Source organism: Neodiprion fabricii, chromosome 5 (assembly GCF_021155785.1).
Source record: "Neodiprion fabricii isolate iyNeoFabr1 chromosome 5, iyNeoFabr1.1, whole genome shotgun sequence".
Lineage (NCBI taxonomy): Eukaryota > Metazoa > Arthropoda > Insecta > Hymenoptera > Diprionidae > Neodiprion > Neodiprion fabricii.
The window spans coordinates 31,149,276-31,165,184 of NC_060243.1; the positions used below are offsets into that span (position 1 = coordinate 31,149,276).

The 15,909-nt window shown below is 38.8% G+C and overlaps 1 protein-coding gene across 4 annotated transcripts in view; it reads left to right on the plus strand.

Moving 5' to 3' along the window:
* LOC124182288 (plexin-A4) overlaps nt 1-15,909 on the plus strand; it is a 69,928-nt gene that overhangs the window by 8,914 nt on the left and 45,105 nt on the right. For all 4 annotated transcript variants that reach the window (XM_046569335.1, XM_046569334.1, XM_046569338.1 and 1 more), the window contains one exon: nt 12,529-13,890. In XM_046569335.1, the coding sequence (XP_046425291.1) occupies nt 12,772-13,890 (1,119 nt within the window). In that variant the 5' untranslated portion in view covers nt 12,529-12,771. The remainder of the gene's footprint in view (nt 1-12,528; nt 13,891-15,909) is intronic.

A 15,909-nucleotide genomic window follows, 5' to 3' on the forward strand; every position in this document is an offset into this window, starting at 1 on the left:
CGCTATGTATACAAGCGCAGTGTGCGCGTCGCGTTGTGTGAAGTCTTTGATAAATGGGGAATATGCGTATGCTTATACGCGTTTGTATATGTATATAACATGTATCTGGGAAATCTAATATATTTAGGCGCATATCGGGTGGCTTGTAATTCTATATACCTATTATTTCTGCTCCTTTTATACATGAACGATGGTAATTCAATGTCCAATTACGAGATAGTGAATTCACGTGGGTATCGCCGCTTTTGTTTGTTTTTTTTTTTTTTGTTTTTTTTAAACAACAAAAAGAAAGGAATAAGTCGGAGATAAGAATCATTCCGTTTCATAACACACAACAAGTCAACAATCGTTAGCTGCAACGAATTTAAAAATTGATGCAAAAAAAAATGAATGTCAAGAGTATACGTGTTTATTATACATATGGTATTTTCGTCCGGCACTTTAAGATTGATTGATTAATTGATTGCTTCCTTGCTTGCGACTGAATGATTTAACATTTTCCTTACAAGACGTCGGGAGTAGAAAAAAAGAAAAAATTGTGTGTACATACAAATTATACCGATCATGTGAATTAGAGTGAAATCTTTTCTTTCTGTTTTTGAGCCAAAAAATTCTTATCACTTCTTATACGTTCACGAATAAATTCCGTACTTATACGTACTAACAATACGTATCCGAATCGTGACAACAGATTAGGACAATTTGTCTCTATATAACGCGTGGTGGAGTGATGTAGCAACCTCGGTCGAAATAATGTAATTAGCTCAGAGCGCGGGTGTATGTAATTTACAATACATGCATAGATGTAGATGTTACGATATGTGCATACCTTTGGGTATGTAAACGCGTATTCTGTACAGTTGTAAAACTAGAAACACATATTAATACAATCGTAGGGCTGAGCTGTGGTGACAATAATGATTAAACTCCTCCGACACTCGATTATGCGGTTCGTACTCCCGTAGTCGTCTTCTACATACAACATATATACATATACATATAATGCACGATTGCAGTATAATATCATACCACAATAGACTTAATTCTGTTCACTTTGTGCGTAGTTGTATTATAGGTGTGTATGTACGCGTGTGTGTGTAGATATCGTTCAACGCGTGGGCATTGCACTGCGTGCCTTTTCTTCACATACATCTAATCTAACCGACGCGAGGCACAGAAAACTCTGGTGGAGAAGTCGAGGCCTGGCCCGAGTCGTCGAGTCCTCGTCGCGGCGGAGTTGAGAGATAAGAAATTTCGAAGAAGAGAAAGAAAAGGCCAATGAACGTCGTCGCGAGGTAGAATTGAAATATGAGATAGAAAAATGAGTTAAGAGATTAAACGCTCTTGGATTATAACAATATGGAGCGGTTACGGTTACGGTAATAACAGTGTAATTGCGATATCTGATCTGACTTGACTGAGGATTCTTGCGAAGTCTACGCGGTGTAGTAAAAATTGCGAGAAAACGATGCGGAGAGACTACTTGGGTTTATTATTCATGATTCGGAGGAAAGACGCTGTATCACAGGGTTTTTTCGTTTTCTCTATAATCTTGATACAGATTGGAAGGGGGTTACATCTTGGACGGTCTAAAATAATACCTATTTTAGGAGATTGCGTTTCTTTTTTTTTGTTTTAGAATATGAAAACATTTGGAGCAATTTGAGTTTGAGAACTTTATTATTTATAGTTTCAAAAATATTCTAGAATTTTTTTCATTTAAATTAATAACGATATGGCTGCAGAAGTATTTACATTTTCTTTTAAAAAAATTCCTAAAAAAAGATATGATGTTAGACCGTCCAAGCTGTACCCCCTTTAAGATCAACGCACAAAGTTATAAACTCTCTAGTGCAATTCAGTCGAATGCTACACGGAAAAAATAGTATGCAGAAAAGAAAACTATGTATAAAAAAAATTGACCTACGATGTTTATACTTTACGACAGTGAGTAGGGATTTTATTTATGTACCTAGTTTTCTAGACATCCATTCGAATCATCTAGAGACTTTCTTCTGTTTCTGTCTCGGGTTATGTTGTGTGTTTTCTGTAGCACAGAATGAAAATCCCTACCGAATATAATCTGACGGGTACTGAAAAAGTATTTTTCGATTAGCCGTATATTTTCTTCACTAGTTTCATCGCGCGTATAGATTCCGTGAACGACTTCCCAGCTTTGAAAAATTGCGTTGAATATCATCGCAGTTTTGAAAAATTTGGATATCTACATATAGTCAGTATTCAACATTGTCATAGATCTACGTATGAAATGCAAACTCGCGTACAGAGACTGTTTCGCCCTGCCGCTAAATCTTATTTCAGAGAATTCCCCAATCCTCTCCGCATGTTTCAGATTCCAATATCTACATAAATGCTTGTACTACATGTATCATATACCGTATGCATGTACTCTGTGCACATGGTATGCGCTGCACCGCAACTATGTGTGCATGCATACTTATAATGTAACACGAATACTCGCAACCAGATCGTCTTTTACGGCGAGCAGAGGTCCGACGGAAGGAATGTAGTACCCACGCGATCCGTCCGTCGGGTGGTCCCTTCGTTCTTTCCTCCGTTCCTCCGTTCCTACGAATCCTCCGTTCCTTCGTTCGGTCGTCGGGCAAACATTATTACATTATGTCTACCGCGATCCGATGCGACGATGACGATACAGCATTCCGGTTTCCGTGCCGTGGAAGAGCTGTCCGTTCTTTTTCTTCATCTTCTTATTATTCGTCTTTCTCTTCTTCCTATTCATCCTATTCTTCTTCTTCTTCTTCTTCAAACTCTGTAATAATAATAATGACAATAATAACAGTAATGACAACAATGACGCAGCGCACGTGTGCCATGCATGAAAGAGGAAGAATATTTCTTGATTCTTTAAAGTGAAAACTTCTCGTCGCGTCCGTCATCTCATCCTCTAGGATGATGTTATGATATGTATGCGAACCTATAAACGAGGCTGAAGATATTGACGCTAATCTATCGAAATGTTGAAACAAAAATTACTATTTTTCATATTTAGAATACTTGAAGAAGTTGAATTTACACAATCTGTGTTTGTTGATGCTGTATTAACAGTTTACTCGAGTAATCTTAAAATCGCAGAATAATAATTTTTTCCAACGATGCATCGTTGCATTAACGCTACAAACTTCAGCCTGATACCTATAATCCCTATTGTGTGTCAGAGAGAATTTGCACCATAGTGTAATGAGTCGCGTGTGCTACAGCGCAGCTTTTCGGACGAGCCAATAGAAAAGTTCCGCCAGTTGACGTCACAACAAGCGGTTAATTCAAAACTGTTGAAAGATTCCGAGGTAGATTAGAATGTTACACTTGAAACGTTGGCTACATTCCTCAGTCCATGCATAGCGGAAATGCGAATACTTTTACCTCTGCATGTCCCACCACGATTCTTACCGTCCTTAACCGAACAATTGAACATTTTATTGAATTCGTGAAAGGATGCGACTCAACGCGATCTGCGACCCGCCACGTTTGTTTATACGTTTATCAAAGTGTAGTTGAGGTTATGTTGTATTTTTTTTACGTGTGCGTGGGCTTGCGCTGTAGGGTGAATATGACTTGCCGTGACGTAAACTGGCGGAATGCGCGACCTTGTACGAAAACTGGTCCTCTATCGAGCACACATTACTCCTTACACTATGATTTGCGCACACGCAGGTTGTGTATGCATAATGGTGCATTTTCTTGGCAGATTGAACGTCCGACTGCGCATGTGCGCGATTCTATTGTTACGCAGGTTTGCCAACTCAAGATTCTGTTGTCTAACTCGGCTTGTTGAGGTTATGTTGCAGGTGGAATAAATTCCTATTTTTTTGAAGACTGGTTACTGTTACGAATAGGTAATCATAACCTCGTAATATCAGACAATTTGATGTCAAATGCCTCGTTTGAAATAAGTTTTAACCCCTGTGCAGCCAGCTATCAGATGTCAAAATATTGCCGCGTTACGATTATTTTTCATCCGTACATACATCGAAACAATATTCATGTACAGAATGAACATCCAACGACTGAATAGTCTGTCATTTGCTAAAATTTAATGCTCTTACGCTAAAATTCGAGAACAACTGTTTGCCAGGGTGACCAACCGTCATAAATTCTGGAGAAAGTTCGCCGCGATGTAGGATGTAACCTCGAAAAGTTTTGACAGCTGTTGCTGTTGAACGCAACTCCCACAAGCGTAAACTGTCAAAATTTTTGAGGTTACGTTCACCACGGTTGGTCAGCCTGGTAAACAACCGGTCTCGGATTCCAGCGCACGCGCATTAAATTCTACCAGATTACGTAGCATTCAGTCGTTAGCAATTCGCTCTGTATAGCATGCGGATACATTTCGCATCATATGTGCAGCCGTCGGTCACTCAGTCTGATGAGTTTCGCCGTTCCTTCGGTATGCAATTGGTACAACACAAATACGTCCAGCCATGGCACGTATCAACACGTGTGACATGCGAGAGCCGCGAAAACGACCCACCATAGAGAATGGCAGGGGGGGGGAGGTGACCGCCTCTTCCGTTGTTGCACGTAGCATGAATCATGTTCCGTATAAATACATAATACCTAAGTGTACCGCCTCATGTCCGTAGGTATGTCATTGCTGCATCATGTATCGCAGGACGTAGTCTCTTGAATTCATATTGTAGTTAGTCAGTCAGTCCATCGTCGTCTTCTTCCGCGTATGTGTGTGTTGGAGCGAATGTTTTCACATCACACTATGTGTAATATTTATACACACGTATCAGGTATTATACAATTACTTTCATTGTTCCTTCGTCGACTAGCCGCGACCGATTTTAGATCTTCTGTTCCGTTGATTTTTCTTTATCTTGACTATTGTATATTTTTTTTTTTTTACCGTTCCTCTTTCTCCTCTTCGCTGTTTTCATCAATCGTTAATGCCAGTTTTCTTTTTCGTCCGATTCTTTGACTGCTTTATTGCTTTCAACAGATTAATGACTACAATTATTATTATTAAGATCCATTATGTCACATGTTTTTCTTCAAATCCTTAATTTGTGACCACGAATAGGCTGTAACAGCTTCATTCGCATATTTCATTGCGAGTATGTTTAACCGTTAGAATTTCTTTATTACACATATTAATGTTACGTATAGAATAGCTGATTGTTAAATAATGAAATTTCGAATAAAACAAGTTTTCGAAAGTTTAATTTAACCCCGCCGAAACGATATCATTGTAGAAAAAAATACTATTTTTATCCTTTTGTAACATCTATACCGTGTAAAATGAGAATTATTATTTAAAACTTTACATTTTCTTTTTCCTCTCTCATTCGTTACTCTGGGTCTCTATGGTATAATAATACAGAATTGATTTAACCCGGATACAATGAATCAAAGATATACATAATAATACCTGAATAATTGATATATTCAATTGCTTCAATTTGATTTGTTCAATCGTTCGATTTCCCTGTTAAATATTGAATTCCCCCCTCCTGTTATATTTATATACCACGCATCGTTTTCGTTGTTATTTGTCAGGAATTTGGAATTAGGCAGTCATTCAATTTCGCCGGATATATTACAATTTAACACTGCATGTTACATTACACTCAACGCATTATAATTATACACGTGTTTAATCTATAATTGGTATAAATTCGCCTGGTGCAGTTTTGGCTGAGAAACCGCCGCCGCATATACGGTACATTATTAACACGTGTATCCATCGAGTATGTATGTATGCATACACTGTATTCGTGCGTTTAATGTATTATATATTTAGAGTTGGCGAAACGAACGGCGATGAGTCGTTTTTCATCGGCGACGATGTTGTACCTCTGACGAATATGGAAATCGGACGATCCGTACAAACGCGAAGAATACAACGGCAATTAATTAAGACGACGACGACGAGAAGCGGCGTGACAATTATAATGACAATGATGATAATAAATTGGACAATTAAATTCTATAAAATTATAAAAATTAAATTGAAAATATTGTTGTAGCTTAGAAAGAGAAAAAAAAAAATATGTATATGTGAAGATGAAAAATATGAAAACATCGAAACGTCAAGCATCATCATCATCATAATCATCATCATTATCGTAATCGCGAATCGGTGCAGCATGGCAAAAATTTCACGGCATTCTAAGCATCGCTATAGGAACGACCTTGAAACGGTATTTACCAGCAAATTCCAATCCGTTTAAATCACTTCGCTGCTCGCTCGCCGCGGTTTCGGGCATTTTTTTTTTTTTTTTTTTTACTCTTCTTTCTTCTCTCTCTTACCCTTTTTCTTTTTCTATTTACTTGCACTATTGCTTTTATATTTTATTATTTCTCGTCAAACTCCGCCCGTAATTCCGTCTCCTTTCCTGCCTATGTACATATACATCATATATATATATAAATATATACCTATATACGAATATGTATATAATACGTGGTGATCAAAAAAGTAATAGTCAAGTTTGCGAGATCTGGTTTCTGGCATGGCGCTGTAGCTTTCACGAGAACGTTCTGTGATTATTATTATTGTTGTTGTTGTTATTATTATTATTATCATCATCATTGTTATTCGTACTCGTAACTCTTTTTATACCTTCGGTATTATAATTTTCTATTATTATTATTATCATCATCATTATGATCATCATAATATCGTAATTTTCGATATATCGACTTCAGTGCGTGTGTGTATATATATATATATATATATATATATATATATATATATATTGTGTATTATATACCTATATGTGTGATGTATTATTACATGTAATCACGTAACGTGCAATATTATTATAACTTGCAACATTACAAACTCACGCAAGTTTCACGTACATTCGACGCAACGCACGATCATGGGTACTTATTTACATACATACTCGTATGCCGACACAACGAGCGAGTAAGAGGCGATATGAAATTTTTTCAATCCCCCTTGCGCAGCAGCGTACCTTAAAATTTGGCGGTGAGAGGTTGAGAAGGGAAAACTATAAAGAAATTTTTATTACAATAAATTTTTACTCATTCGTTTTTTCTCGTACATATGGTATCTTTGATGGTGATTTTTTTTTCAATCAACTGTATTACATGTGCTTCTTGTTTTTTTTTTTGTTGTTTTATTTCTCCCGCGTATTCGCAATTACAATTGATTAGAAAATAAAGTAATAACGAAAACTGCGACGAAGACATTCGGATGTAAATTATTTTGACGTATATATATGATAATTCACACATTGCAACTTGTAAATAGTTTGCATATAATTAGCAGGAGGTTGTTATTTAAGGTATTTATTTATACGGTATATAATACGTATGTGTAATAATTATAACTTTTTATACCTGTTTGAAATTAGATACACGTGCACTTTCATTATAACTACACGCATATTGTTATATGCAGTGAGTATAACTCTCTTCGTCGCATTTTCTTTTTTTCTTTCGTTTTTTTTTTTTGGTTATTTCTCGGCTTGTTTAAGCAATTGCTTTGCATTTTGTTTTTTGATTGTCATTACGCCTTTTCGGCTCAGCGCCAGTGTAATTATAAAAGTACCGTTCGTCGCACAACAACGAGCATATCCGTTTATAATTACAAACAAGCACAGCGCTTACTTACAACAGAATATTATTAAAACTTCGGGGCAACAATTCTACACTCGTATTAAATATCTACATTACCTACAGCTCGACGATACCTAATCGTATTTGTTAATTACTTCATTACTTATAAATCGAAATTGTAAACGAAAAATTCGATTGCAGTCAGTCACGTTTCAAATATACCTGTAATAAGCTTACACATATGTATACATGTATATCGTTTTTTCATCTTATTCTATCACGAAAAATCCCATACTTTGTTTTTTTTTTTTTTTTTATCTTGTCTATAATAATTTCTCCCTCGACAGCAAAATAATGTACGTAAATATATATAATTATCGCGAAAAATTAACAAAGATATGACAGTTTTAGTTTACATGAATGATAATAATAATAATAATTACAAGCATAAAACACAATATATGTACGTTGTTTTAGAATCTTTGTTTATAAAATTCGAATATTTCGGTCAACAATTAGTATCAAGCGACAGCTCGTATAAAAAAAAACCGTTGTTACGTTTTAAATTTTTCTACATCGTTAATGATAATAATACTTTGTAAGATTACGAGCGGTCCGCATGAGCATGGATCTTGTTTGTTAATTTGTACCAAATAATATATGTATAATTATACATATATATGTGCGTATATCTATTTATACGTACTACAAGGATAAATCTCTAAATTGCAGAGGGAGAGAGATGGAAAAAAAAATTTTTATCTGAACTTTAACCTTACGCGATGAGTCGTCTCTCGCGTCTGCACTCGTACACATGCTTACTTTCATATCACGCGATGATTAGCTTGCATGAGATACACCGTGTAACCGGCTTCGGTGTGTATGATGTATACATTGAAGTACAGGATTGTAGCAATAGATTCGTGTTCACAATCAGTTTGCTCGCAGTACAGTTTTGATCGTCACAGTGGTGAAGGTTTTTTCGTTCGCATATATTTATATATAATATATATGGTGTATATATATATATATATGTTATAAAAAGTTGAAACCCGTCGTTACGTACGATAATTAAAATAATTAATATCCACCCTTTATGTACTTTGGTTAAAAACAATGTTTTTCTTCATTTCGTTCCTACCATTTTACAACAAACGAACAATGAACATTTTTCATATGTTACGATGTAAAACGTTGTAACGTTTCTCGTCATAAACTCACCGGTGTATACAAATTTGGGTCCCTAATCTAAATTTTCAGCTGACTCTCTAATTGTGTGTACTTGCGTATGAACAAGGCGGGGTTATTTAGATTCATTAACCCCCCCCCTGCCGTGTTAAGGGCACGTCGTTGTGGCGTTGAAGTGTACGTAAGGGGTTCGTGAAAAATCGTCATCGTTATCAACATCATCATCATCATCATCGTCGTCGTCGTCGTACCGAAACAACTGCCGAGTTAAGTTTAAATTTTTTTTTATTTTTTCACTTTCATATTAATTTCCACACTTTTGGGAATGTTTGCGATAAGCTGTTTAAAATTGAAGTGAGCGACGAAGTGTACAAGAATTAGTAAAACAAACGGAAAGCACATACGTTTTATGTATATTATAGTCCATGGTTTACTTAGGAACGAATAAAGTTTCATCAACTTTGAGGTAAGGAAAAAAAAAACAAAGAAAAGAAAACTAGAGCCTAGACACTTGGACGATAGTCGTGTAGGATATCGAGAATTCTATTATTAGAACACAACGTGTCCCACACATTGTCTTCATTCGTTCGTTCATGCCCGCTCGGGTATATTATACTCTCTCTATAGTGAACCATCTTCTTCTCTAGTTGATCTTTGAATCATTCGTCGTCCGTATAACATAAGCATAATGGCTACGTGTAATGTGATTATATTCCGTATACACACACATGTGCGTACATATCTATAGGACTTTGACGATGTAAACTCTGCGTTTGAATCAGGTTGTTTAATAGTCACGCCTGTATTATTAGTCAACTCTTAGACGCGATGATTATCGTATGATTTATCACGCGTTCGTAAATTGTATCTATGGAATAATTTCTTGGGGATTTATTCGTTATTATCGTGAAGTTTGTGGCAACCCTGCTCAAGTTGGTAGCTTCTATACCGTTTGACGACGAGGTCGAAGAGTTGGTAACCATTAATCTAGAAACAGAAAATCACTATTCCGAAGGACCAGGAGTTGAAATCCCGTAAATATTATGGTACTTGATTTCAGACAATTTTCAAGTTCCGTAAAAACGTTATTTTTCCTAAAAATGCAACGTTACGGATTTTAATCTCGTATTAGATTTCGTTAGGTTGGGTCTCGTTTCTTTTTATTTGGCCACACAGTGAAAATTTCAACTTATTATAGTCACTATAGAAAAATCTTGCGAAATTGTTACAATTGTAAGAAATTTTGTCTTAGGCTGTGTTCCAAAATAATCTCTCAGTACTATCAATAACGTTATATCTCCTTTGCGTTGCCGAATTCTTCACTAGCTCTGCCTCTGTTCTAGGGAGTTTTTAGCGCTGCCAGCTAGTTTTGGAACCCACACTTAATACTATTATATTATACCTATATTTTCTGGCTATAGCAGCATTGAATCTGTTTGCTTAGTTTACTACTTTACCACATTCATTCACCAGATAAGTAACGTCTGAACATAAATTTATCATCGCGTTGCCATCAATGTATGGCAACGGACACAAGAAAATCTAGAAAAAAAAAAAAAATGCAACACATACTAAAGATTTTCTGGTCAGAGCTACAAAACTAATTTTCGATTATGGTAAAATATGAATTGAACTGATCAAGGACCGACTAACCTACAAAATGGGGAATTTTCCTAGATCTAATGCGAGTTAGGTTAGGTTAGGTTAGGTGGACTTCCTTTGATTTCTCCCTTACTTTCCTCTTTTACCCCTGAGAACATACATAGATTTTTGCGCGACGCTTCTCTTCTTCTCCTCTTCTTTACCCTCGATGTTGCTGCATAAGAAATACGTCTTCTCTTTTCACTTCCCGTTTGGCGCTGTATACTGTATACCTTGCATACGAGGAAGCGGGGTGGGGCAAGTTTTGAAATATTAACTCGCGCTTCGGGGAAGAGTTATACTGGGAAAAATAGTCTATGCACATGCATACGTAAGGTGTAATATGCGATCCGACAGAATGTCACACGACGAAATTTCTTACCAAGTATTTCCTCTTTCGTGTCGTTCCTCCTTTCTTTTCCCCCTATTATATTCCATACGATTTTCTAACCTCTCCTTCACCATTTTTTCTTCTCCCTCCCTCCCTTTCTCCATTCCACGTCACCGCAGGTTGTTATCAAAGTGTCAGCTTACACGCGATACACATTCGGAACCCGCACCGCGTTCGTGAAATTTACCTCCCGTCCTGTGACGTCATACGGCGCAATCCGTACGCCTGTACCTATGCGTATTGTTACTATTACACACCTGAACGCGTATTGTGTAGTTATCTTTATATCTCTTTCTTTTAATCGCATGCCTGAGCGGAAATAATTTCAAACCTTGCGGCATTAGTTAGTATTATACGATGTGTGTAACGAAATGCGTTTACACGAATGCTTGCGCATTGTATATACGTATATGTATATCTTGCTGTACATAAGATTGAGAAAGAACTGAAAGCAAGCTTGGAAGTATTGGTATACTTATAAAATGTGAACAGAAAAAGCTCTTCATACAAATTAGGAAAAAAGAAAAAATTCATTTTTACGTTATATGACTGTACGGTGAAACAAACGACTGCTTTGGAAAAACCTTTACCTTATATTATCCGAAGGAAAGTTGGGGAATTTTGAAAGCGAAATCTTGTATAATATTACATATATAACAAAGTTATGGGCAGTAAAATGGGCCATCTTCGCATCATGCGCGATTTTCAACGTTTCTTCTCATGCTATAATCTGTATAATGTGTATGTACATAAACGCACTCATTACCTAGCGAGAGTTACAAATCATTGGGCTTGTTACTTTTTATACGTCTATTATTCACTGCCCACTTTAACCAAATTAAGACAATTTATATACCGACACTTAAATACGTTACAACTCCACGCTGTGTTTGACTGTGTGTCGTCAGAGCTTTATCATGTGTGTGAAGGTGGATGTGTGTACCATATAAGGGCGGGAGTCACAAGTCAACTTGGGGAACTGGTTGAATATTGAACTTTAAACCGTACGATGTGAAGCCTGATCTAATTGTAAAACGATCTCTATACAAGCAACGTGTATACGTACCTATATATATATATATATTTGTTTGTATGGTGTGCCAAACTGCTGTCACATCAATCTTGAGAGCTGTTTTATAATAAGAGAGGAAGGGAAGAAGGTGCCCACGTTTTCTAATATACGTGTATGCACGTCGGGAGTTCTGCTGAATACTTTTTCATTCTACAACTTTGATGATTGATCGAATTCACGACGTTACGTACGTTATTATTATTTTCCTTCTTCGAATATAATAATTCGATTTCGAACGTGTATTAACTTGTACGCAGCATGCTTGTAATCTTTTATACCTTATGGATGAACATTTTTTATATATTTTGTATATATATATATATATATATATTTGTTTTTTACGGAATCATGAATCACGTCTTGTTATTCTTAACAGAAAGATTGTTTCACAGAACCATTCTGTGCACATAGTTCATGAAAGTATATGTGTAGGTAGTTTATCATCATTGGGGTGATAAAAAGAACGTCTTTTTCCGCTCTCAATTATCTATAATTTGTAGAATGAATCTGACGCTCAAGTCTAATATTTCTGCACGTATAATATAATCACGTCATGTGTTTCGCTTACGCCTAACTATCTCCTTCCGAACTATCTAAAATCATAATACCGCATGAGAAATATGATTTACAACTATAATGGGCCTTTTTATTTTTATGATTCCAGGAACCAACGGCGTTATCATCGGCGCGATAAAAACCGCGTCAAGGCCTAAAAATCGTGAAACAACGGTAAACAAGAAACGTGAAAACCTGAAGAGGCGAAGAAAAACGAGGAAAAGTCTTGAGCGCGAGGCGAAGTGATAAGAAGAAGGAGAGAATTCCCTGCGCGAGTTGGGCGTCTCGAACAAAAGTACGTGGTGGCGTCTCTTGGACGTCACTGCACAAGACTACGTGTGAGCGTGTGAGAATGTTACCACGAGGAACAAGGGCGTTGCTCGCCCTGCTGGTACTCTCGTCGTCGATGAGGCCGTCGAGGAGCACGCCCGCCGACATAGTGCACACGTTCGCCGACCCCGACGTCGAGCGTCTGAACCACCTGGTGGTGGACAAGAACACGGGGCGAGTATTCGTGGGTGGTGTGAACTGTCTGTACCAACTGTCGCCGGACCTGGACTTGGTGGTGAAGGAGGTCACGGGACCGAAGAACGACTCGAACGACTGTTCGATGATCGACTGTCCCGCCGGCGTGGTCAAGAAGCTGACCGACAACGTGAACAAGGCTCTGGTCATCGACTACACGACCACGAGACTGATATCGTGCGGCAGTCTGTTCCAGGGGATGTGCACGGTTCGGAATCTCCACAACATATCGGACGTTGCTCAGGAGGTGCGGGAGGCCGTCGTCGCCAACAACGCGACCGCGTCGACGGTGGCCTTCATCGCACCGGGTCCCCCGAACCCGCCGGTCTCCCAGGTCATGTACGTCGGCGTGACTTACACGGCGAATTCGCCGTACAGGTCCGAAGTCCCAGCGGTTAGCTCGAGGTCGCTGGACAAGGAGCGGATGCTCGTGATCGCCGAGACGGCGGTGACGACCGGGACGAGAATGTTCGTCAACTCTTTGGCCAGGGAACGGTTCCCCATAAACTACGTGCACGGTTTCAGCAGCGAGGGTTTCAGCTACTTCCTCACCACCCAGCCGAAGAGTACCGCCACCGGAAGCGAGTTCATATCCAAGCTGGTGCGCGTCTGTCACGACGATCAGAACTACTACTCGTACACCGAGATACCGATCGACTGCACGAACGAGCTCAGGAAGTACAACCTCGTCCAAGCAGCCTACGCCGGCAAGGCTGGATCCGACCTTGCCGGGCACCTCGGCATCACCGCTCAGGACGATGTACTCTTCGCCGTTTTCTCCGAGAGCAACGCCACCACCAACAGACCGTCCTCCAGGTCCGCGCTCTGCGTCTACTCCCTAAAAGCCATCAGGAGAAAGTTCATGTCCAATATTCAACACTGCTTCGCCGGGCACGGGCAGCGGGGATTGGACTTCATATCGCCGAGTCATCAGTGCGTTCTTACGGTGAGTCTTTGCTTTGTTCGTTTATTCTGAGTTGGCGTTGTTTCTTTCTGAACTCGTCGTTCTCGTGCCACGGAGTCGGGCTTTCAAATTTCGACACGCGTTCTTTGTTTTTGTTATCTCGCCATGTTCTTCTGTACAAGTAAAAATTAGGCAAAATCGATGAACGTGGTCGTTTCATGACGCGGTGTTTGAGGCTACATCATCACTGTAATACCTGCCTACAGCAATACCTTACGGTATCAAAGAAATACACTAGCTGACTGTGCGTGATCCTTGCTCGGTCCGGTGAAGGACAGACCGTCGCGTTTTCTTACCTGTTATGGTATTCGAAGTCTGCCTTGCAATTGCAGCTCTACTCGCACCTGCGGCCGATTTCTTGTATATTACCAATGACAGGCGTCTCGAGATGTACAGTACGTCAAGTATATCCACCTGCACAGTGAGATCTGAATTTCCCACGATTTACTGTAGCGATATACTATAACGCGGATGAATCAGTGAATCAATTGTAAATTGTTCCGACACAGCTGCATTACTTCCGAGGAATGTCAATGCGTAGAATTACAGGTATCAAGTTTCATTGCTAAGCGTCATTGGCGAATTTGGCGGTTTAGTGGCACCACTCGAACCAAAGAGGTTGTGTAAGAGAAAAAAGGTAAAGGAATCCTCGAGAAAATTAATTCAGTAGACATCAAGTGACGAAGACTGGTGTCGTTGGCAGGAGTTTCTTCGAAATCAGAGTGTCAGACTGCCGCAACAACTTAACCCCTTGTAGCCCCTTGTGACATTTCTCTAACAAACTAAATAAGATCCTACAAAATCCATACGGAAGGTATTAATGACAAGTCCTTAAATGCTATTTATTTTAAAATTTATGATTTTGGGCTACAAGGGGTTAAGCGTCTGATGAAATTACTCGGATCTTGATCTTCTGATTCTTAATTCGCGTGTATACCTCCAGTGAAAAAATGTAGTGTCAGTGGTGTCTAATGGTCCTGGAAACTATCCGTGAATTTTTCTTTGCCCCTAGAAATATTCCATTTTTAATATCCTTGAATAACACCGATAACTTGGAAATGACCTTGAATTTTTTAACGATTTTTCACTGTACACCATCCAGTGTTCGTCGGTACGGACTACCATGGAACAATTTTTACCGTTAGTTCATGAATGTAATATCAGACAGTGCTGGATCGACATCAGGTAGTACCAAGATTGAGATCAGATAGTGTCAAAATGAGACCAGATAGTATTAGGTCGACATGAACTCAGATAGTGACGAAAATCACTTGAAATTTCTCCCAACGGTTGGCAAGTATAACCAAACCAACGTCGAACTTCTTCTCTTAGTATCAACATTTCGAAATCGCTGTTGTTCTCTGTCCTGCAATTGGCTATCACCGTTATCATTCACAGTGGAACGAACGATATTGCTCGTCACTGCGTCGCAACGAGGGTCAATAATCGGGCATCCTGCAGCAGGTACCGGGTCACCTACACGGGACCTCTCGACACCCTTCAAGTGTCGTACCTGCTTCACTTCGGCGCACCGCGCAGGACGGTCGATATTATCTCGAGCGTAGCAAGCAACGGCCAATGAACGTCAGTCAGGTTATCGCCGAACTTTTGTTACCATAGTATTTTTGATTTTCCCCACCATACGGAGTCCGGAGAATGAATCAGATCAGGAAATGAAGAGCGCGAAATGATTCTCGGACATTTTTTCTTTCCTATATTCATTATACGTGTATATATTGCAAATGAATATGGTTTCAATGGTACTGAAGAAGAATGCTATTATGCTGTGTCTCGAAGTGAAGAAGAGAACGAAATGAGGAAGGAATCAATTATTGGATATAGAGGAAGATACGAAGAGAGAAAAGACCGGGCTGGGGTCTTCTTATGCGGATACTCTGTATGTGCCTTTTTATACCTCTTTTCTCCTTTCTTCTTATGTTCGGCTGTTTCTTATTCCTTTTATATCATCTTCTTCTGCAGCTCGTTTCGTTGTCTTTCTGT